The sequence below is a fragment of the Diabrotica virgifera genome, chromosome 3, assembly GCF_917563875.1.
Source record: "Diabrotica virgifera virgifera chromosome 3, PGI_DIABVI_V3a".
NCBI classification, from domain to species: Eukaryota; Metazoa; Arthropoda; class Insecta; order Coleoptera; family Chrysomelidae; genus Diabrotica; species Diabrotica virgifera.
In genome coordinates, this window is record NC_065445.1 from 192,754,435 (window position 1) to 192,780,626 (window position 26,192).

The 26,192-nt window shown below is 32.6% G+C and overlaps 1 protein-coding gene across 3 annotated transcripts in view; it reads right to left on the bottom strand.

The window, feature by feature from the left end:
• The window catches only part of LOC114330331 (serine/threonine-protein phosphatase 6 regulatory ankyrin repeat subunit C-like), a 67,889-nt gene that overhangs the window by 30,641 nt on the left and 11,056 nt on the right, over positions 1-26,192 (bottom strand). For 2 of the 3 annotated variants that reach the window (XM_028279653.2, XM_028279654.2), the window contains exons 2-3: positions 1,470-1,577; positions 1,257-1,411 (exon numbers count right to left, since the gene is read on the bottom strand). In XM_028279653.2, coding sequence (XP_028135454.1) covers positions 1,257-1,411; positions 1,470-1,577 — 263 coding nt within the window. Of the gene's footprint in view, positions 1-1,256; positions 1,412-1,469; positions 1,578-8,515; positions 8,647-26,192 lie in introns of those variants that run through there. The other variant, XM_028279652.2, reaches the window with a different exon arrangement.

Genomic DNA, 26,192 nt, shown 5'->3' on the forward strand with positions numbered 1-26,192 from the left:
AATAGGAGGAACGCATTGGTCAAATGTCTTCCGTTTCATAGCTGTCGGGATGTCACTCTTAAAGATGTCTCTTAGTGAAGCATACGCCGCTCAAGCAAGTGTTATTCGTCGTTGAAATTCGCAAGTCTGATTGTCCTTGCCTATTCTGATTTAATGACCGAGATATATGTACTTTTCTGTCAATTCTACCACTTGATTTTGGATGGTTAGGTGTTAGCTGGGAACTAAATTTGTCATACATTTGGTCTTACTGATGTTCATTTTTAGACCTATTGTTGAAGACACGTTTTCTAATTCTAGTAGCATTTGTTGTGCTTCGTCCAGATCTTCGGTAATAAGTACTATATCGTCAGCGAAACGCAGATGATTGAGCATTTCTCCATCTATTTTTACTCCTTTATTTTCCCACTTTAGCATTTTAAAGGCGTATTCGAGGACCGCTATAAATAATTTAGGTGAGAGAGTGTCGCCCTGTCTCACACCTCGCTTGATATGAATTTCTCTGGTAGTATTATGTAGTTTTACACGCATTGTGGCGTGTCGGTATAATGTTTGCACTAACTTTGTAAACCGGTAATCTCTTCTACTATTGTTCAGAGCAGTTATAATGCTGTCTAATTCCACAGTGTCGAAGGCTTTGTGAAAGTCTACGAAGATAAGTAACAGTGGTCTGTTCTATTTTATCGACTTTTTTATTAAGGTTTTTACTGTTTGTAGGTGATCGTTTGTTCCGAATTTTGAGCGGAATCCAGCTTGTTCTCGGGGTTGGTAGAAATCTAACCTGTTTTCTAGTCTTGTCGTAATTATTCGGGTAAACATTTTATAGATGTGGTTCAATAAGCTGATTGGTCTATAGTTTTCTCGGTGCGCCTTGTCTCCTTTCTTGTGTACTAAAATTGTTACTGCATTGTTCCATGTTTCCGGTATGCAACAGTCTGTTAGACAAAGGTTAAACAAAATTTTTATTTGGTTGAGAAGGGCACGTCCACCCATCTTTATAGCTTCTATTACGACTCCATCTTCTCCTGGCGCTTTGTTTTTCATCTTTTTCATCTTTTTTAATTGGCGTCAAAAGGTATACAATTTTATTAAATCACTTCAAGGGCTAAATCACACAACGTTTTCGATATAAATATATCATCCTCAGTGCTAGTACTTAATAATTTTTAACAATTCTAGCCACGTGAGTTTTGATTAACGCTATATTAAATACCTTTTTTAGTTTTGAAGATAATTTTGAAAATAATTTTACTTACCCATGTTCGGCTGATAAATGCAAAGGACTATATCCACATTCATCAGTGGCATTCACATCACCTCCCCGAGTCAATAATAACTGTGTTGCTTCGTAGTACCTTTGCCAAACGGCATAATGCAAGGGCATCAATCCTTGAGTCACAGGCTCGTTTACCTACATCATTTATAAAATATAAACAACAATTTTTTGTCATGTACAATCTATGAAATACCTTGGCTCCGCATGCTAGTAAAATTCTGATTTCGTCCAAAGGTACCATCCTTATTATAGAATCCGCCAGTTCCCTTTGTAAAGGGTTGGTTATGCACTCCGTTGGCATCTGAAAAAAAATCATAGTGTTAGTTTTACCTTAAATAATATTACTGCGACCCCTTAGACGTAGAAGAACTTCAGAAAAATAATCAATTATAGTTTGAAGGCAATACCCCCATCACTTTCTTTAACGTAGAAATTTAGTTTGGTATTCCTGGTAATATTATATTGAATATTTTGACTAATAAAGCAATTTTAAAAGGTTAAGATGTTTGATATCGTTGTTATCGTTGATATCGTGATGTTCAGATGCGTTTGATAAAGTAAAACATGATGGACTCATGGAAATTCTGAAAACTAAAAACCTAGATGAAAGAGATTTAAGACTAATAACACACCTCTATTACAATCAGCGAACAATAGTAAGAATTGAAAAAGGAACATCTGAAGAAATGGAAATAAAGAGAGGAGTCCAGCAAGGCTGCATACTATCACCTGTATTATTTAACGCATATTCTGAAGAGGTAATGTGAGAAACTCTGGAAGATGAAAGAGTCGGCATAAGAGTAAATGGAGTCTTAGTTAACAACATCAGAATGCAGATGATATAGTAATAATAGCCGATAGTTTACAAGACCTGCAAAGACTCATGAGTAAAATAGTAAGGTGTAGTAGGGAGTACGGACTCTCTCCAATATCAAAAAGACGAAGTTTATGAAAATTAGTAAAAACAACCATAGTACATGATAATACTAACGAAATCTTGATAGTAGAGGGTCAGCAGATCGAAAGAGTAAAAAAATTACACTTACCTAGGAACACTTATAATAGAAAATAATGACTACACTGCAGAAATTAAAGTCAGAATCGAAAAAGTACATTCTATTTTTATGAAAATGAAAAAGGTCCTATGCAGCAAAGATTTAACATTAGCTCTTAAAGTACGCCTAACAAAATGTTACGTATACAGTGTACTATACTATGGAGTGGAATCATGGACGTTAAATGCAAAGACAATGAGACGACTTAGCGCCTTTGAAATGTGGACCTATAGAAGAATTATGAGGGTTTCTTGGGTAGATATAGTTACGAACAACGAAGTACTAAGAAGAATAGGTAAAGAGAAGGAAGTTGAACTTACAATTAAAGAAAAAAAACTACAGTATCTCGGACATGTGATGCGGGGCGAGAAGTATGGCATCCTGCGACTCATAATGCAAAGAAAGATAGATGGCAGAAGAAGCATCGGAAGAAGACGAATTTCATGGCTGAAGAACCTGCGAGAATGGTTTGGATGCAGCTCAAAACAACTATTTAGAGCTACTGCCTGAAAAATTAAAATAGATACGATGATTGCCAACCTCCGTAGCGGAGATGGCACCTGAAGAAAAAGAAAAAGGTTCAGAAGTCATTTGGCTACATAAAAAAGCGCCGCTTATGTGAAAGACGATGACTGAGTAGTGAGTAGTATAGATCATACGTTTGCTCTGTGTTCGTTCAGAGAATGTATGTACGTTTTTTTGTGTGTATCAATATCTTCTTACAGTATCTTGGGTAATTTTTAGAGCAGGTCTCCATTATAGTATGCTGCTGAACAATACAACGAGATACGTGATATGATCGCTAAGGGAAAGTGAGTTTCTCCATACTCAAGTTCATTCCTTCTTCTGCTTTGGGTATTTTCGAGAATTCACAATATTGTATCAGGTGAGCGGATGTTGAACACCAGACAGATAATAGAAAAAGCGGGGGAACACAACATAACAATGCGGCTCTGTTTCGTAGGTTACACCGAGGCGTACGGTGAACGCTTTCCATTCAGTAAAATCGGATCCCCGTAGATCAAAATCAGAAATATGGGAGTACCTACTTAACCACCTAGTTCACCTAATAAGAAATTTGTATGATAAAAACTACGCTTACGTTAAGGTACACGGAATATATTCAAATGCGTTAAAAATAAATAAAGTAACTCGACAGGGCTACATACTCTCACCATTATTTTACAACTTATATACTGACTGAATATATTGTAATGAGGAAAGTACTAGACGAATAGGATGGAGAAAACATTAGACTACCATACGTAGATGACACACTTATTATCATTCTCTTTGCATTATCCCTAAGCGGGGTCGGCTTCCCTAATTGCATTTCTCTACACAATTCTATCTTGGGTCATATCAATGTTTATCCCCTATACCAACATGTCCTGCCTTATCGTCAACCCCCAGGTTTTTTGGGTCTTCCTCTCCTACTCCTTCCAGGAATCTGCACTTCAGCTATTCTTCGTATGGATGATTAACGTCTCGACGTTGAACATGACCAAACTATCTTAAGCTATGCTCTCTCATTTTGACATCAATCGGTGCCACACCTAGACTTCCCCTAATATACTCATTTCTAATTTTATCCTTCTTTGTCACTCCACTCATCCATCTAAGCATTCTCATTTCCGTCACATGCATTCGTTGTTCCTATTTCTTTTTTACTGCCCAACATTCAGTTCCGTACATCATAGCCGCTCTTATGGCTGTTTTATAGAATTTTCCCTTCAGCTTCATTGGTATTTTTCTGTCACACAACACACCACTCGCTTCTTTTCACTTCATCCATCTAGCCCTAATTCTACTGCACGCATCTTTATCTATTTCTCCATTTCTCTGTAATACCGATGCTAGGTACTTAAAACTATTGCTTTTCACAATCATTTCACCATCCAAAAATATCATTTTATTTGTAGTAATTCCATCTTTAAATGAACATTCCAAATACTCTGTTTTTGTCCTACTTAGTTTTAAACCTTTTTCCTTCAGAGCTTGTCTTTACTGTTCCAGTTTTTGTTCTAAGTCTCTTTCACTATTTCCTATAAACACTACATCATCAGCATAAATTAGGCACCATGGAATGCTACCCTGTAGTTTCGCTGTTATCTGGTCCAAAACTAATGAGAATAAATAAGGGCTAAGCACCGAGCCTTGGTGCAATCCTACTTTCACCTGAAATTTATCAGTCTCTCCCACACCTGTCCTAACACTAGTCGTTACTCCCTAATACATATGTCTCACAATCTTTACATATTCGCCAGGGACTGCTTTCTTGGATGACACATTTATACCAGCAGAAAATGACATATTTATACCACCTTAGATGACACACTTATACCAGCAGCAAATGAAGTCGAAATGATTACCGTCAACGAACGGCTAAGCCTGAGAGGCAAAGAATTCGGACTTTAGATTAACACCAGGAAACAAAAATACGTAGACAGAGCAAATAATAATCTACCGCATATGGACCAAGTGACGAATTTCAAAGTAATAAATAGATTTGTATTCTTAGGCTCCCTGATAACCAACAGTGCCTATAGCTTCTAAGCAATAAGGCAATGGCCTGAACTGCAACAACATGATAAATGTTGCAACAGCATTAATTAAAATATGGAAATATGGTTCATTCCACCAACATACGACTGTTTTGGATTATCGCGACAACGAATATTTCAGTGTGCAACATAAGAAGTACGAAAGTAAATGGCTCTAATAATTATTCCAATAAACAGCAATGTAATTTGCAATTTATTTTCGTTCTTCATATTTTGCAAAATAAAATAGTCGTTGAATAATAATCCAACACAGTCGTATATTCGTGGAATAGGGTATACTGAACAACAACAAGGAATACTAAGCTCAGATTGCTTAATGTCCTTATTTTTTCTATTAATAGAAACGCATAGACTTTCAAAAATCAATGGCAGTAAGATCGAAGTCTTCAAAATATGGGTCTACAGAAGAATACTATGCGTGTCCTGGACAGAACAAAGAACCAGCCTGTCTATTAAGGAAGAGCTTCCAATAAAAGACTAAAAGCTCCATTTTATTTGCGTAGCTGCATATACATGAAGCAACAGGTATGTATTATAGGTCAAGAGGGACAAACAGGTTGCTACAAATATCCTAGATGTAAAAAAGACACGGAATGGTATGGATCTGACTATTTGTTGGTACCTACATATAAAATAGAGGTGGTGAAATAAAGACGAACAGTAACAAATAATGTAATAGCATCTACATCTGAGGCAATATAGTGCTAAATAGAACCCTGACAAACGTTGGAAATAATTAACTGGAGAATAAACAAAAAAAGCAATGAAGTCTGATCGGCCTATGGGGGAGCAGTACGGCAAGGGATAAGGGCTTGCGGCTCAGTGATACCACCCATAGATCTCTACCGGAAGGGCGTTGACGCCTAATGCACCGGTGTGTACAAGGTTATTCACTATATTTTGACCCCCCTGTTAACTGCTTTATTTACAGAACTAGAAAAAAATGTAAATACAAAAGTGATTCGATTTTTAAAATATGATTTTTTGACATATATAACATACTAGTGACGTCATCCATCTGGGCGTGATGACGTAATCGACTATTTTTTTAAATGAGAGCAGGGGTCGTGTGCTAGTTCATTTGGAAGGTATTTCAATTCTCTATTCAGTAATATAAACATTAAGATAATTATTTATACAGGGTGTCCAATTTTTTTTTTAATTTAATTAATTGATACGAAAAGAAGAATATATATGTAATTTATTTAATTTAAAATACATTTTACTGCTGTTAGAAAACAGAAATATAAGTTTGTTGCACAAGTAAACATTGATTTTTGCTTAAATTCAATGTTCAAACTGCCAAGAGGCAGATGGGTGACAGCTTGAACATTAAATTTAAGTGAAAAGTAATATTTATCTGTTTAATATACATTTATTTCTGTTTTCTGACAACAGTAGAATGTATTTTGAATTAAATAAATTACATATATTCTTCTTTTTGTCAATTAATTTAATTAAAAAAGAATTTTTGGACACCCTGTATAAATAATTATCTTAAATGTTTATATTGCTGAATTTAGAATTGAATTACCTTTCAAATGAGCTAGCACTCGACCCCTACTCCCATTTAAAAAAATACTTGATTACGTCATCACGCCCAAATGGATGACGTCACTAGTACGATATAAATGTCAAAATATCATAATTTAAAAATCGAATAACTTTTGTATTTTACATTTTTTTCTAATTCTCTAAATAAAGCAGTTTACAGGGGGGTCAAAATATAGTGAATAACCCTGTACATACATACAGAAAGCTTTCCTGTAATCGCAATATAACGCTCCCGATAAGAATGTTTGGATGTTGTCTTTTCTCCACCATTTTGTATGAGGTTGAGGCTTGGACACTGGAAACAATACAACATTAAAAACCTAGAAGCATTCGAAATGTGGTGTTATCGACGTATTCGGAAAATATCACGGATGAATCGCTAAACGGACGCATAACTTCTCGAACAACTAGGAAAATAATGCGAAGTTTTAAATTCCATAAAAATTACGAAGTTGGAATGGTAGAAGAGCCCAAGCGGGGATTTTTGCAGTTACTCGAGCGCGTCAGGTTATCATATGGGGAGAAACCTGGTGAGCTGCAGATGTACCTCTACCATATATTAACTCTTAACACAGGGGAGTTCGTTAAGGGGGGCCCGAAAAAAAAAACAATCTATCCTTAAAAATACTCGAAATTGTCAGATTAAGATAAGGTAAGTTAAGGACATGCAAAACAGTGTATATTTAAAAAATATGACGATTCGAGCGAGGCGTAAGGAAATGGGTGAGTTAAAAAGTTTCACAAAAAAGCGAATAATTCGCGAAATGAACGTTAGATCGAAAAACTAAAAAATACGTGTTCAATATTTTTCAAAAATTTATCGAATGATATTAAACATGACCCCCCGCGGAGAAGGGTGGGGGGTAAATTTAAAATTTTAAATACAAATCCCGCGATATTTCGCAAAATAAACATTAGATCGAAAACCTGCAAAATACACTTAATCAATATGTTTGAAAAATATATCGAATGGTACCAAACACGACCCCCCACGGAGGTGGGGTGGGGGTTACTTTAAAATCTTAAATAGGAGCCCCAAATTTTTATTCCAGATTTGGATTCTTTACGTAAAAATAAGCAACTTATATTCGAAATCGTTTTTCGAATTATGGATAAATGGCGCTATAATCTAAAAAAAAACGATTGTTGGAAATGGAAAATTAAATTAAAAATGGAAAGTCCCCGCTAAAATGGAAAACTTTACTTAACTTTTTTTGGTTTTAGGATCTACTCTTCACAACCCAATAGGTCCTCAAAGCGTTCGAATGACTGCACATTTAGCAGACTTCGCTCCCCTACTAGAATACCTGGGGCACATTATGAGAGGAGAAAGATACGAACTATTAAGGAATATAATGCAGGGCAATATTAAAAGCAAAAGAAGCGTAGTAAGATGTAAAATCTCGTGGCTACTACGGAACCTTCATGAATGGTTTCGATGCAGTTCAATTGAACTATTCAGTCACGTAACCAACAAAATTATAATTGCCAGAATGACTTCCAATCTCCTTCTGCTGTGAAATCTGCAGAACTTGAAGAAGAAGACAGAGATTTTTTTTATTAACGCTATACATATCTGGAATAGGTCTTTTCAGAACCTGAATAGGTAACAAAGATACCTGGTCAGGATGAAGGAGAAATGGATAATACCCAATTAACCTTTCAGGTAGCAGTTTGGTTCAATGATCAAATCAGGGGTAACAAACAAATCAGGACAACTTACTGAGGACGAAAATGTTTGGAAGTTCAAAGCTGATTTACTGACGTAGTCGTCTAAATCGCTGAAATAAGCAGTATGTAGGTCACATATTTTTTGGTTCCAAAAAAATATTAAGTCCTTGACAAGTGGTGTTATTATGTGTATGTCTTTTAAATCAATCTTGTGAATTTGAATAACTAATTTTATGATGAAACATAATGTTAATGTATAGCGAAAATTTCAAATTAAGCGGCGAAACGAAAAAAAAAACACACGAGCCGCTACTCTGCGTTGACGTTATTTCTAACCTTCTAATTATACATCCATGCTAAAAGCAAACGCAACATAATATATTTCGTATACTCACATAATATTTCGTCAAATAGTAATTATTATTATGCAGTACCAAATTGAACAACATATTTCGGCTTCTTTGCATTATTGTCTATTCAATTCTAAATATTTTTTTAAATAAATGGGTTAGAGCTTTAAAACAGTAACAAAAGCACTGGGATAGAAACTAATTCATGATCCGAGTCCAAGTTTACGTGACGTTTTTGCTATTTTTAAAGTTATCATGACGTTTATCTACTTCTGCGTGATCTACTGGACACATTGTCATTTTTATTTTTTGATAAAGACATTTTATTCAAAAACAACTTCTTGTATTATTCCAAAACTTTTTATGTATCTATAATTTATAAGTTATAATTTTTATAAGTATTTTTTACAAAATATACAGTCCAACAGCACTCCTGAACATCATGTAAACGTTTATAAACTTTGACTCAATGACTTAACACATAACTACTCGCACTTTTCTTTATTTTATTCAAAAACAACTTTTTGTATTATTCCAAAACTTTTTAAATATAAAATAAGGGAATGGGTACGAACTTTCGGCTTCAATGCTATTTAAACGGGATTCATTTTTTTTAAATCCTGAGAAAACTAATAAATATTTTTGAAAAATTTAAACGCAGAAAGAAATATTACGTTATTACCGAGAGCCGAAAGTCCCTGAACTTCTGTAATGTTTATTTTAATAAGTTACAGGGGTGAAAAACTAAGATAAAATTTAGTGAAATTTTTAATTTTAAATATCTCATTCAAAAGAAACTTTTTATTTATCCTAAGGGACTTTTGGCCCTCGGTAATAAAGTAATCTTTCATTATGCGTTTAAATTTTTCAAAATTACTTATTAGTTTTTTCAGGATTCGAAAAAAATTATTACATTTAAAATACATTAAAAATTTTGACTAGCGTCAAAATTTTGCATTTTGTTCCTTTTCCCTTAATAGTACACTTTTCCTGTTGTAACTTAAATCAAAATTACCTAAAGTGTCTTGAATATACTCACTTTATAGGTGTGTTTAAATTGTAAGACATATAAGAGTACTGTCAGGTTTTTGAAATTTTTCCTGGGACGATTTTATTTAAATATTATATACCGGGTGGTGAATTGGGAAACGGGCCATAGGGAACTCAATGTAAAATTCTAAACTGTTGGATTCCTGCTTCCCTAATTATTTTACATCAAAAGACATGAGAAACTATTTGTAGAGGATTGAAATCTGTAGTGTAAACAACTATCAGAATTGTTCTACGAATTAAACATATTCCAAAATTTTGAAAAAATGTAGTACAATTTCAGATTATTACGCCAAAATTAGGCCACACACCGTGCAATAATGTGTCACAATGAAGTTTTATATTAAGCATATTTGAACTGTCAATATTTTTATATTATCATTTTTTGTTTAAAAAACAATAAAGTTGATAAGGTACCCTCAGTTGAGGAGAAAGTATTAATAATAAAGGTGTCTCATCCAGTGAATAGTGTGCTGAGTCAGTTATAGTCAGTTAAATATCTTTATCTAATTTACTTACCGTTGCACGTCATCTGCGTAATAGCCTATGACGTCACATGATACCAACATGAAATATTTAGGCGGTAGGTGTGTTCTTTTTTAGAATCATTTTGCCTAGTACACTGGAATTACAGCCACTAGACATATTTTATAATATACGCGTCGAAATAATATTTGAAGATTTCTATTAATGTTAACCTAAAGAAATACACAAAAATATGTTTCATTCAATTTGTATAAATGGATTATAAAGCGGTGTTATGAAGCACATTGGCTCGGAACGCACTGGAACTATAATCGAACGAAGGTGACATTTTAGAATAAATTGGTAACATTTATTTAACAGTTGCGGTGATGACACTTCATATTTGTTTATATTCTTTACTGTAAGTATTTGTTTTATTATATATGTTACCGGCAAAGTGTAAAATCAGGCATTGTATAGAATACCTAGGCATTCTATACATTGCCAAAAGTAAGCAGGCAAAGTGTGAAATTTTAAACATTTCATACTTTGCCTAGGCATTCTATAGAATGCCTGCTGGAGTTCAGGCAGAGTTAAAAATCTGTCTGTTCCATTGTTTTCGAGTTACAACGTGCTTGCCTCACCTACTCCCCCCGCCCATCCCCGCTATAACGCTGCTCTTAGTTCTGTTCCGTCACGCCACAGTATTGTGCTAGGCCTACGCTTCAGTTCTGTTCTGTCGTGCCACTGTATTGTTGCTTGAAAATGTCACAAGTGAACAGTAGTATCAGTAGTTCTAGTGATCGTTTATCGCTAATGAAACTTCGTTTTAGTGCCGAACTTGTAAAAATTCGGAATGCAAGTGCTAAAAATAGTGTTTTTTTGACTGAAGACGACTATAAGAAGCTGGTGTAGGAGGTCGAAGATGCCAAGGCCAAGCCCAGAAAGGAACCTCTTCACTACTGGCTACTCAACAGGTATGATGTAATGATCGTAGAAAATGTGCAAAAACTAATACACCCATTAAAACAAGGAGACAGTGTTGTAAAATTTTATGTCCACGATTCAGATTTATTTACTGTTCTCCATGAAGCTCATGTAGCTATTGGTCATGGTGGAAGAGATCGAATGTTAAAAGAGCTAGATATTAAGTACAAAAATGTTACAAGTCATGATGTTGAGCTATATATTAGTTTGTGTGAGCCATGTCAGAAGAAACAAAAGGGTTCGAAAAGAGGAGTGGTAGTAAAGCCCCTGATTTCATCAGAATTTAATTCTCGTTGTCAAGTAGATTTGATTGATTTCCAGTCACAGCCCGACAGGGAGTTTAAGTTCATAATGGTCTATCAGGATCATTTGACAAAATTTGTGATTCTTAAGCCTCTCAAAACTAAAACCGCTGAGGAAGTAGCATATCACCTAGTTGATATTTTTACTCTCATTGGAGCACCAAGTATATTGCAGTCAGACAATGGAAGGGAGTTTGCAAACAAAATAGTTTACAATTTAAAAGATTATTGGCCTACGTTAAAAATCGTTCATGGCAAACCACGTCATTCTCAAAGTCAGGGTAGTGTAGAACGTGCAAACCAAGATATTGAAAACATGATTTCGACTTGGATGCAAGATGAAAAAACTGACCGTTGGAGTGAGGGATTGAGATTTGTGCAACTTATGAAAAATAGAGCTTTACATTCAGGAATCAAAAGAACGCCCTATGAGGCTCTCTTCGGCTGTAAAGTAAAGGTCGGTCTTACAACATCTTCTCTGCCTCGAGACATTTTGGTTTCCATTAACAGCGAAGAAGATTTGGAAAGAGTGGTTAATAACATGCACACAACAGAAACACAAACAATGTCAAGTCTAGAACCTCCACTCCAAACCGATCATAACACTTCAGAAGTTAATGAGGCAACCGTTGATGTCTCGGTCAGTTCTAGCCTTCTACAAATGTGTAGCGTTTGTTTGCAGCAAACTAATGAGAAACAAAACTGCACAAAATGTTTAGCGGACATACATATTTCATGTGGCCATTCAATTCAGGGGTGTGATGATACTGAAAAAACCCTGTTGTGTGTCCCTTGTTTTAATTCGGAAAATATTGATAAAGAGAGGAAGAGGTCAAAAGCTTGTCTTGAAAAACAAGCTAAGAAAATGAAAGCTAATTCCGATAAAAAGTTTCCCCCCGTCACCAAAGGAGTCACTGTTCGTGTTCCAATTCCTGACGTTGACAAAGGAAAAGGTGACTTGAGAAATATTCTGGCAGTGGTCATGGATACGACAGAAGATGGGTTTTACAAATTAGGGACCGCCAACGGAGTTTTGAAACAACTGTACGCAAGGTCACAGTTTACAGTTTGCAAAAAAAGCCTAGTTCGAGTAGAAGACGTGCCTGATCAAGAAACAGGACTTCGTACCGTTGCAACAGCTCAGTCAACAGGAAGCGGCCAAGGATTTGTGAGATGCACTTGCAAAACTAAATGTCAAACCAAACAATGTGCTTGTGTTAAAAACAATCGAAAATGCAACTCGAAGTGCCATAGTTCTCTTCCCTGCTGTAACAAGTAATTTCTTAAATTAATATTTCACTTTTAAATTTTACTCTAGTAAAATATGAGGATTTTCAGATCCTATGTTTAATACATTTCATGTTTGTTATTTGCAATAAACAATTTTTAACAATGTTGTTCATTTTATACTTTGCCTGCAAAACTTTCGACATTCTATATAATGCCTAGGCATTATACACAATGCCTAGGCAAAGTTTGTACAATTGTTAAGAAATGAGTTTATTTCATACTTTGCCTGGATTCACTCGGCAATGTATACAATGCCTAGGTATTCCATACAATGCCTGAATTGTACACATTGCCGGTAACATATATACTGTTTTGATTATTTACTTTAACGTAAGATTATAACTTAATTCTTGTTTTCTATTTCTAAAGTTTTTATTTATTCATATTGAATATTAATTTCTTTTGTCGTATAATCCATGTTTACAATAATTATGTGATCTATTTGATTTAAAATGGATTCAGGATTTTTTTATACTTTGGCAACTATGTCAACTTAGATCTGTGGCGTATATAATGACGTGCAACGGTAAGTAAATTAGACGGACTGTAGTAACGTGTCGCCTAACTTTTACACACATACCTACTGTGGCAAATGTATTATATTTTTCAAAATTTTGGAATGCGTTTAAATCGTAGAACCATTTTAACTTCTGTTTTAATACAGATTTTAATTCTCTACAAATATTCTCTCATGACTTTTGATGTAAAATAATTAGGGAAGCAGGAATTCAACAGTTTATAATTTTACATTGAGTTTCCTATGGCCCGTTTTACGATTCACCACCCGGTATATAGAGACTGTTTTACAGCATCTTAGGCCGTTTATCGCAATTCGAATGCCATTATTTTCAGTTTTGCCATGAATCAATTTCTATATTTCTTCTGTTAATGGCTATATTGATCCCTTTTTCCCAAGACTTCTTTGGTCTTCTTTTTTTCCTTCTTCTTTTTGGGACCCATTTCCAGATATTAATCGGTAATCTCTCATCATTCATTCCTCTCATGTGTCAGTATTAGGAAAGTTGTTTTCTCTCTATCGTATCTGTTAATGTTGTCTCTACCATCACCTTTTTTATTCTATCTGTTCTTACATGATCGTGTAATCGTTTTCTACAGCATCTTCGCCAAAAATTGTTCTCTATATAAAATAAAACTCTGCCGGATAAGTAATGACAGTGAGTAATTGCGTCTTTATACAGGGTGGTTCTTTTGGAGTTCTAATTAGACGTTTTAGAGAAATTTGATATAATTCATATCTGAAAATTTAGGATATAAGGTTTTTGGATAAGCTTAATATTCTAAAATATTTAGAGACTCCCACTACCTCCAGTTATATCAGAAGGTGAGTAGAACTTCCTTATTTTAAATAAACTACTGTCCAAATTACTTTTACTGGGGGGATGACTTTCACTCTCGAAATCCGTAAGTAGTAACCGAAACTAGATAGTTATATTGGACAAAATTTCTCTAATATACGCCTTTGTATAGTGCTATTACTAATTTAAATATTATTAACATCTGCCACTTGTATCTGTAATTGTTTCATTGTAACAAAACTCCTTTTATTTGTCCAGTGCGTCTCGTGTGGTCGTTTATTTCTCGAACACGTTAAATGACTCCATTCCAATGTTTCACAAACCGATGCATACCCTGTTTAAAGAATTCTTATGGGTGTAGCTCGAAGAAACCTTATATGGCATTTTGTATTTCTTAGTCTAATTGAAAACGATTACCTTCTAACACCATTTTCAATGTACCAAATGGATGTACCAAATGTGGATGATCTAATATCTCCCGTTTCTTTCGTTGTAGATTTCCTTTCACTACTTTGGCAATATAAGGGTGAGCATGATCGTGTAGAATAATAACACCACGTGAGAGCTTCTCTGGATTTTTCGTCCATAATACCTACTTGATGGAACTTGTACAGGTTGGCTCCCATATGAATCACCGTTGATAAAGCAACTTCAGTCGCTGTTATACCGACATAAATTTGCGTAGACTTCTGTCTGGTACCAAGCACACTACGGCTATAACATTCTTCGATTGACAGGTGTCGTTCTGGATGAGTTAAATATGATACTGGGATAACTTTTAGGCGAGTTTTTACTTGAGAACCAAGGATTCACACGGTATATGAATGAACCAGAAGAGTGTAGTTTTAGTGTTTTGGTTAGTTTTTAGTTATTTCGTAGTGTAGGTAAGTGTATGTAGGTTATTTCCCAGTGTTTTTATTGCAAAATATGTACAAGTAGAACAAAAATTACTTCAATGGTAGATTGAACGTTCATTTTTAAGATTTTAAATCGCTTTTGGAAAAAATGACAAGAGACATTTCTTATAAAATAACTCAAAAAAAAAACGGAAAACAATATTTTCAGGAGCAAAAAGGCGATTGTTGGAATTTGTTTAAAAAATTGTTTGAACAATTTCTGCTCAAAAATTTCAGCCGGTACCTTTCTAATTTGTTTAAAGAGGACATTTTTTAACACAAATCCATAAAGAAACCGAATTAAAAAATGTTTCATACGGGGGCAGCCTTGTAGCATGGTTCCTTCACCCTTAACATTGAACAGATATCCTACGAAATAAATATGTTTAAAATTTACTTGTTGAACGTGAATAATTGATTAGGCGGGTTGTTGTGAGTTAACAATTATAATATAAATAAAACGACATAGTCCAGAAAGCCACTGCGCATCCGCTAGGAAAAATATTCTAATTCGGATTTTTTGCACAATCTTACTCAAAAAGGACCCCTTTTAACAAATTTGCATGTTTCCAGGACCAAAAGTTGGTCAAAAATTTTTTAAACGTTTTTTTTTTGTTTTTTTCCTAAAATTATTTTTTTTTATGGAAAATTATTTTTTTAAGTTTTTTGGATCATTCCAAACAGAAAAGGTCTTTAATGACTTTTCTCTAAAGTTGATAGTTTTTGACATATAAGCGATTAAAAATTGAAAAATTGCGAAATCGGCCATTTTTAACCCTCAAAAACTATGTGAAAAACTGAAAATTTGAATGTTGCTAAGGTAGGTAGATATTCTTTAAACATCGATTGATGAAATCCCGAAGAGTTTTTTGCAATACAATATCAAAAACCCCTTTGTTTTTTAATTGCGAATCAAGCGTGCGCGACACTATTTTCCACCGTTGCATGTGTATTTGTGTATGCAGTATGGTGCAAATGAAAGGAATAAATTCGTTATTTCGTAAACCGTCGACTTTAAGGAAAAATCCCGAAACAGGTCGATTTTTATTTTTAAGTTATGATATTGTGACATATATGGTATACTAGTGACGTCATCCATCTGGGCGTGATGACGTAATCGATGATTTTTTAAATGAGAATAGTAGTCGTGTGCTAGCTCATTTGAAAAGTTCTTCAATTCTCTATTCACTAATATAAACATTTATATAATTATTTATACAGGGTGTATAATAATTTCATTTTTTTGCCAATTTGCAAATGATTTAATTTAATAAAAATTTTTTGGACACCCTGTATAAATAATTATATACATGTTTTTAATACTGAATAGAGAATTGAAGAACCTTTCAAATGAGCCAGCACACGACCCGTATTCTCATTTAAAAAATCATCTATTACGTCATCAAGCCCAGATGGATGACGTCACTAGTATACTATATATGCCACAATATCATAACTTAAAAATAAAAACCGACCTGTTTTGGGATTTTTCCTTAAAGTCACCGGTTTACGAAATAACGAATTTATTCCTTTCATTTGCACCATACTGCATACACATGCAACGGTGGAAAATAGTGTCGCGCACGCTTGATTGGCAATTAAAAAACAAAGGGGTTTTTGATATTGTATTGCAAAAAACTCTTCGGGATTTCATCAATCGATGTTTAAAGAATATCTACCTACCTTGGCAACATTCAAATTTTCAGTTTTTCACATAGTTTTTGAGGGTCAAAAATGGCCGATTTCGCAATTTTTCAGTTTTTAATCGCTTATATGTCAAAAACTATCAACTTTAGAGAAAAGTCACTAAAGACCTTTTCTGGTTTTAATGATCCAAAAAACCTAAAAAAAATTTGTTCCATGCAAAAAAAATAATTTTAGTAAAAAAACAAAAAAAAAACGTTTAAAAAATTTTTGACCAACTTTTCGTCCTGGCAACATGCAAATTTGTTGAAAGGGGTCCTTTTTGAGTAAGATTGTACAAAAAATCCGAATTAGAATATTTTTCCTAGCGGATGCGCAGTGGCTTTCTGGACTAACAATAACACACAGGATTCATTATTATATTTTTCTTATATTCTCATTCTATAATATATCAATTATGATCTCACTACCTGTATCATAATGAACTTCAGTATGATACAGATTTTCATTAAGATATAGATTTTTAACCAATGGCGAGTCAAATACATACGCTTTGACAGTTCTCAATATGTAAACAAACCGTCAAACTGACAAACTACTGAATTTATTTGTGTTACAAAACTAATAAATTTGAATATATTTTTTGTCGTGAATGATCATAGAAAAAATAGTGTATACAACTTGCATTTAATTATCATTATGAAGCTCGTACTCTATACGAAACTCGCCGCATACGGCTCGTTTCGTAACTCTCATACTCGCTTCATAATGACCATCTAGGGGAGTGCAATTAGAACGAAAACATGCATTGTTTCGGAAAAATTCAAACAAGCTTATATTTTTCTAAAACTTTTTTTGTTAGTTTATATACATGTTAAAGTAAAAAGTTCTACTCGCGGATTTGGCCGCTAATTGTTTATTAATTGTTTAAACAATTTCATTTCGCCGCCTATGGATTGTAGTGAGTAGTCGGTTGTAATCTGAGCTCCCGAAAAAGTAACATTAACAGTAAGGAAATTCAGCGAAAAAATTCCTAATTTTTCAGTAGTGTGAATATAAAATAGTTTTGGTGCTGTGAGTTGAAAAAAAAAATTGGAACACTATGGTTATTACAAGAGAAGTAAAAGAAGCTATTGAAAATGCTGTAAGTCAAGCCATTATAAAAAGTCTCCAAAATAAAGATATTATAAAAAGTCTTACTGATAATGTCGCCGTAGCCATTATAAATACCATTGAAACCCGTCTAGGTAATTTAGAAGAAACAGTGGCGTCACTTAAAGTGGATATTAACTCCACTAAAACAAACTTGGAGCGCAAAATAGAAGAATTGAACGAGAAATTTGATCGACTAGATCAAGGGAACCGGCGCATGTGTCTACGAATTTTTAATCTAAAGGAAAAGGAGAAAGAAGACACCAGAAACGAAATAATTAACCTAATAAATTCTAAAATGGGTTTAAATTTAAAATATGAAGATATTAACTTATGTTATCGAATTGGTAAACAAAACAAGGATAAAGCTAGGGCTGTGTATCTTAAATTAAATACAATCGAGAATAAGCAAACAGTCTACGCTAAGAAGAAGCTACTAAAGGGTACTGGGGTAGTTATTAAGGAAGATCTCACTAACTTAAAATTGGAATTGGTAAATCAGCTAACCAGTCTTGTGGGTTTAAAAAATGTGTGGACTGACAATGGTAAAATCTACGTCTGTCGAAACGGTAACGTAAAAATAATAAAAAATTCTAAAGACTTTGATGAATACAGAACTCATTATAATTTGTAAATAATATGTGTTTTATCAATTGTATTATTGCTAATGCTCTCTAGGTTTTAAGGCTTTAAATTTTTGTTTTCGATACCATTTTTCTATTTCACTTTAATAAACGATTGATTAAATTTTGGGATATCAGGTACAATTTATGACTAAATGCTTGAATATCTAGAAATTTTAGATAATAGTCAGGAAATCGATACAAAAGAATATAATAATTTTCAAGATTACTTACTTGAACTGGAGAGGGTAAAATGGGAGAATGGAATTGGTGTGATTCACTTTAATATTCGAAGTTTACAAAAGCATTTTGATGAACTGCTCATATATTTAGAATCAGGTAAGGATCTTTTGGACATAATTATTTTATCCGAAACTAGGGAGGTAAATATAAATGATTTTCATATTCCGAATTACGGAATATATTATAATGAATCGTGTATAAATAAATGCGATGGTACGGTGATTTATATAAAAGATAGTATATCATCTACAATTAGTACTATAGAGATAAATGATAGTAAATTTCTCCGCGTGAAATTTTTAACGAAACATTTAAATACTTATTATTCAGTTGGGATAACTGCCTATTATCAACCACCTGCAACAAATACTCAAATATTCTTAAACGATCTGGAACAATATCTGCAGCAGTTGGATATGCAACATCTTGAAGTTTATGTAGGTGATATAAATATCGACTTGTTAAAATCCTATACACCCGATACAACTAGGTATCTAAACATATTAAATACATATGGTTTCATCTCTTATATAAATAAACCTACAAGAGTTACTTCTGATTCTAAGACAACAATAGATCATATATTTATTAGGAAAACTAATAATATAGAAAGTAAAATTGATATAGATTCGGTAGTTTTTCAAACCGATATGACAGATCATTTTTCGCCATTTGTTTTGATATCCTTTAAAAGCTGTGACAGTATAAATACAGAACATAAAGAAAAAAATTACAACAAAAAAATTGACTTTAAAAAAATAAATAATTATTTAAAAAATGAATCATGGTCTGAAGTAATTAATAATAATAATGTTCAAATTTCTTACAACAATTTCATTAATAAAATAAACACAATTACAAACTCTTTCACTAAAATTGTTGTCAACAAAAATAACAAATACAAAAAATTACAATCATGGATATCTACGGCAATAATAACATCCATTCATAAACGTCATATCCTCAAAAAACAACTAAATAAAACGCCTACACCCATTCTAGAAGCACAGTATAAGGAATATAGAAATAAACTTAATGTGTTAATAAAAAAACAGAAAAATGATTACTATAAACAAAAATTATACGGTACTCATGGGAATACTAAAAAATTATGGAATATTATTAATGAGGTTGCAGGAAGTAAAAATACACTAGATATTTCTAATATTGATATTGTTAATGAAAATGGGGACTGCGTTAAAAATAATACAGATAAGGCAAATGTGTTTAATAATTTTTTTATAAACTTAGGAATGAAAATGGCAAATAAAATAGAAAATTCAAATTTACCTGATAATTTGTTGAGAGATGTTTATATAGAATCGTCTATTTTCTTAAAACCGGTAACGCAGGCCGAAATAACTATTTTGATATCTAATTTAAAGAATAATTGTTCTCCTGGTCCCGATAAGATTAGTAGCAAATTAATAAAATATATTCATCTTAATATATTGGGCCCATTAACCCATATAATAAATCTCAGTCTCTCAACAGGACAAATACCTACGCAATGGAAGCAATCTATAGTTTCTCCCATTTTCAAAAGCGGTTCTAGAAATAAACTAACTAATTATCGACCGATATCTGTAATAAATAACTTTGCTAAATTATTTGAAAAAGTATTAACAAATAGATTGGTTAGCTTTCTGGATCAGCATAATGTTCTTTCTAAAATTCAATACGGTTTCAGAAAAAAATCCTGTACAGAAGATGCCGCATTGAATCTAGTTGAAACAATAATTAAAGCTCTCGATAATTCTAAAAAATGCCTAGCAGTCTTTCTGGATTTGGCTAAAGCCTTTGACACGGTATCTCATGCCAAACTGTTAGGTAAATTGAATAATTATGGTATTCGGGGTATTGCATTAGACCTTTTTAAAAATTATTTAACAAACAGAACGCAGCAAACTAAAATCGGTGACAAAATAAGCACTAATATTAATGTTCAGATGGGGATACCACAAGGAACGGTGTTAGGACCTATTTTATTTCTCGTATACATAAATAGTATTGCAACAATCCAGAATTTTGAGGGACAGTTGGTATGTTACGCAGATGATACTGCACTCATAATTACAGGAAATACTTGGGAAGAAGTGCATTTTGCGACAGAGGTTTGTCTTAAAAATATTAGAATTTGGCTAAATCATAATCTTTTAACTTTAAATGTCGAGAAAACAAAATATGTAACATTTTCCCCAACAGTTACGGACCAACCATCTTTAAAGATTAGACTGCATAATCCCAGATGTAAAGATAATATATGTGATTGCCCCATACTAGAACAAACCCCTGTAATAAAATATTTGGGTGTTATGATTGATCATCACACAAGGTGGTCACATCATATTACCTATGTCTCTAAACGTATAAGAGCTTTAATACATAAATTTTATAAAGTAAGGTTCATCCTATCTAAGTCCAATCTTATTATGATGTATAATTCATTAGTTGAATCAGTTCTAAGATATTGTATAACTATTTGGGGTGGTGCATTCTCTACTAATTAAAAAATTTGCAAACTACACAAAATATTTTACTTAGAATAATATTTAAAAAACCTAGATTACACTCAACATCTCTACTCTACCAAGAAACAAAATTATTCAAAATACGTCAAATTTATATACACCAATGTCTCCTAAGGACCCAATTTTCAAAAGTAAAAAACAATAAAAAAACTTCAATTACTAGAGCAGCTACTAATCTACATCTAAATACTAATTTATTTAAAAAAACTGTGACGCAGAGATCATTTTCCTATTATGGTCCTAAACTATTTAATATGTTACCAACGCATTTAAAAGAAATTAATATAAGACATAAATTTAGTAAAGAAGTAAAGAGTTTAATTATCAGTAACCCGGAAATGTTTAAAATATTTGAAAATGTTTGAATTTGATTTGCACAACCAATTCGTATTTTCTCCTTTTTTACTCTTTCATCTAATCATCTAATAATCATCTAATAAAAAAAAAACTAAATCACATAAACAGTTAAAATCTAAAAAGAAATGTATCGATTTGCTATTGTTATTGAATGTTTTGATTTATATTTTACTTTAATTTATACATATTATAGACAGTGTATTTAATAAATTATAATATGTACATTGTATATTATATTGACTGACATCAGTGGGAGGTATCCGACAAACAGATGCCTTGTGTCTAGGTCTGCCTCCGGATGAATCAGTCAGTATAAGTATATTAATTAGGTCTGTTATGTGTATATTGTATAATAACTAAGTGGTTGAATAAATTATTTGATTTGATTTGATTTGACAATAACAATTGCTTTGTATTAATAATTTTAAAAATATCGTTAAATTCATTATTTTACTTTGATCAAATATGTTTCTATTTTGTTTTTGATTATGCTGAATCCGAATATGGCATTTCAATTTGAAAATTCTTATACAGAAGCTCTTATACAGTATGTCTGCGTAGCTAGGAACCACATGGAAAACTTTTTTATTATCAATTTTACGAAAAAAAGTTATTCTTCATAAAATGCTCTGGATAGTTAAAAATCTAAAACTCAACAATCAGATATCAAATTTTATCAATTTTATACGAGTTATGTCAAAAATATAAATTTCGTTAAAGAGTTAAGTACCTTTATATTTCAGAATATCAAAAAATGCTATTATAAAAAGTTGTTTGAAATTAAAAACTATGTTTAAATATACAATTACATTATTCTAATCGAAAAAAATTTTCAATTTTTTCTCAAATTACGGATACTCATCATCATTTTTATTACAATTATGATAACTATTTTATTATCACTTTTACGAAAAAAAGTTGTTCTTCATAAAATTCTCTACCTGGTCTAAAATCTAAGACACAACCATCAGATATTCAATTTTTTAAATTTTATACGAGGTATGTAAAAAATATGAAATTATCTTAAGAGTTAATGACTTTATTATTCACAATATTTTAATTAGAAGGATGTAATTGAACACTCAAACAAAATTTTTTAATTCCAAACAACGTTTCTTAATAACAATTTTTGATATTCTGAAATTTAAAGATACTGTACTCTTGAGTGAAATTCATATTTTTTGACATACCTCGTATAAAATTCATTAAATTTGATATTTGATGATTGCATCTTAGATTATATACGATGCAGAGTATTTTATAGAGAATAACTTTTTTTCGTAAAACTGATAATAAAAAAGTTATCAATAGGTTCCAAGTTACGCAGACATACTGTATAAGAGCTAAAAAAAATTTTTTTGCTCAACATTTATTATTGTTGAAGTTTATTATTAAATGTATTTTGGGTAAGTTTTACAGAAAAAAGTTTTGATTACTCTATATAAACTGTTTAGTTTTTAGCTGGTAATTTTCGGTTTTTGTATTACATTTTTGTTATCTTTCTTAATTTTCTCAAAAAGAAATAGTCTATTTCATTTCTAAAGTAAAATAATTCAGTGCATTTTAAAGACTATATCCTAAGCTTTAAAAAAACACTTATAAAACGTTAATAGATCTGTTAAAACTTGAGTAATACCGTCTTAAAATGGTGGTAATTCTATAAAACTACGAAGATTTCAAAAATTACATTTTTAAGACCTCATATCATTTGAATTAAATTTTTGAGATTTTTTTTGAATGAAACATCATTTAGTACGATGCTTGAAAGGTAAGTTGTGCAAAATTGAGGGTTTTATAAGCAGAATTGTATTAGTTACACATTTTTAAATAATTTTTAAAGAAAATTCATGTAAGGCTCAATTTTCTCCCCCACTGTACTTATGCCTATACATTTTATTTCTTTTTATGATAACTATAAGATAGCTTAATTATTCTTCTTTTAGGTTCAATTTGTAAAATTTTATTTGATCCATTAGTTAAAGAATTACATTAAAATAACTCAACCGTGCACTTCGCCGTACGCTAGTTTACAGTGAGCCAATGTTTGTGAGAAGGGTGACTTTAGCGTTATAAATAAAAAATTATAGAAGAAACAGATTTAATTTTGAGAAAATTCTTTATATAAGGTTTTTTTTTTGTAAAATTTTCTGAATTTTTCAATGGTCAAGTCAGTTTTGTTCTAAAATTTATATTTTCGGAGTTATTTAAAAAAACATCAAACTTCGTAGTTCATTTGTTTAATAAAAAGTGAAGCACCCAATTCTCGAGTAGAAGTTTTTGATATGTTGTTTATTAAACATTTCTTAATGAAATTACAAAAAGTTTTATCTTGTTTGATTTTTTCCGAAGTCAAAATCTATATGCACTCCCCTAATCATTAAATGTTCGTTGCATACTATACTATTATTGTACGTAGTATTGCAACATGCCTTGGGGCAGGTTGATACATTGTTATTGTTTGTATAAATAGTTCGAAGACCAGATAAATAGGGTAAAACATAGTCAGATGGAGTAGTATTTATTATACATCTAATTAATTAAAGACTTAAAGGCACTGCACCTGACTATCAACATCTTTATTTACCATAGAATCACAACATGAATGTCAATTATTTCGAGTTTCGATTATTTCAAAAAAGACTAAGATAATATTTTTATCTGTCAAAATATATCTTTTCTTTTTCTGTAACTCTTTATAATAAAATATTCAGCAAGCATTGCGATATTGTTTTAATAACAGGAACTTTTTTCGTTAGATCTTGTTATTTTCTTATTAATTTTGTAACTTAACTAAGATGAATAACCCGTGATTCCCACTTGTCTGACATGCTATTAGGTTCACTTACATCCCACCGGCATACTCTGTTTGTCCGATTTTATATACCAAAAATGTTAATGGCCATTTAAACTATACTCTGCATGCTGTCACTTGTGATATAGAGCATGCCCCGCGCACTCTAATAAAAAAAATGTAATCGTATTTATTTTCTTTCCAATTTGTCAGAGGCGCTGATGTCGGCATCGTGATTGGTGGAACATGACTTTTGACGAATCCTGCGCTATCTCGCCAATCAGTGTTCTCAGACCTCCTGAAATTTCAGGAGACCTACTGATGGCGACCCTCGCCTACTGATCTACTGATGGCGTCCTTAAACCTCCTGATGAAGTGATGAAATTCTGAAAATCATCTGGTTTTGTTCCAACTCGATACAAAACCGTTCTTGAATGATTACGAGGATGCGCAGTAACGAAAAATGTGTTACTGCGCAGCATTACTCGTCATTGCGCATGCGCGTAACGATTCAAGAACGGTTTTGTATGGAGTTTTAATTTTTCAGAATTTTATCCTATTTTATTTTTTTTATTTTTATGCTTTAGCCGCCATATAGCGTTGCCACAGCCGTCCCTTACAGATTTTATAGAGTTGCATGCCTACCTATAAACGTAAAAATACTCCACCAACTGATTCTACTGATTTTTCGTGGCGACATCTAGTTGCCAATCTATAAACGTAAAGACTGAAACTACAGAATTCTACCAATTTTTGAGGCGAGCGAGTCTCCTGAAATCTCCTGATCGTTCGTGGCGACACCTCCTGATCCTCAAAAAAGTCATCTGGGAACACTGTCGCCAATAGTATTTGATCTCGCTAACTCGCGTGTCTGTGTTCAGTGCTCAGTCAATGGGTCTATTGAATAAAAAGAAGTATTTGCTTTTACTTATAAGTATTTAAGCATTTACTTAATAGTAATTGAATAAAGTCATTTCTTTAATGCTTTGTTCAATTACTATTAAGTAAATATTTAAATACGAAGAAGTAAAAGCAAATACTTATTTTTATTCAATAGACCCATTATATGGTCGGTTATGTGTTTCATGTGTTTGTGTCACCATAAAAAGCTGATATTTAGTCGTGTTTTTTGATATTTTTGTTATTTAGTAATCGAGTACTTTTTTATTTTAAAGGTAAGTTTTTCTGATTGTAAGGTAGAGATTTTCTGATTGTAGGTACTGTTTATCCAACAGTTTTAAAATACACATTTTATTTCGCGTTTTGTTGTTAGGTCTAATGGCTCCGATCAGGTGTTGTGTGCAGACGGTGGAAAAATTCAACAAGTAAACATATATTTAATCCAAATTAAATTCTCATATTTCTATGTAAAATGTCACATTTAATTATTGTATAAATAAATAATTAAGAAACAAAAGTTGTTTGTGTTGTACCTTTATTGTCCACTTGAATAAAATATTAAATATTGGAAGTACCCTATGGAGGCTATAATGTACCTAGCATGGAGGCTAGATTACGCCACTCTTCCTATCCAATCAACAACAAGAACGTTTAAAATTTCACACCTATCATGTCGAAGCTACAGACTACTTATGTGGAGGCCAGATTTGTAGTATCCTTCCAATTAACCAGGTGCTGAAATCCGTGACATATTTTTGGAAGAGTAAGATCGCATTCTACCCAGTCACACAACACTTTTTTCTATGATACACAGTGTCCAGAAACAAACCAAGAAAGCTGATTACTGATGATATACATGGTATCACAACGCAGAATTATCACAGTATCATTGGTAGCTAACCTGTTAAAGTTTCAGTATACAAGTTTTCGTTGATATGCACTCTAGGTTCTGTAAACTATATGAGAAAAGGTCCTTCGGGGTTCATAGGCGTAACCAGGATGATCCTAAGGGGGGGTTACAACTACCTGAAAGGGGGGGTTACAACTACTGGAAGGTCTCTGAGGGCTATGGTGTTAAGCGTATACAGCTCAAAGTACATCCCAATGGGTGGGGGGGTTATAACCCCCAAAACCCCCCCCCTGGTTACGCCTGTCGTGGTTCAAGAATAATGTTA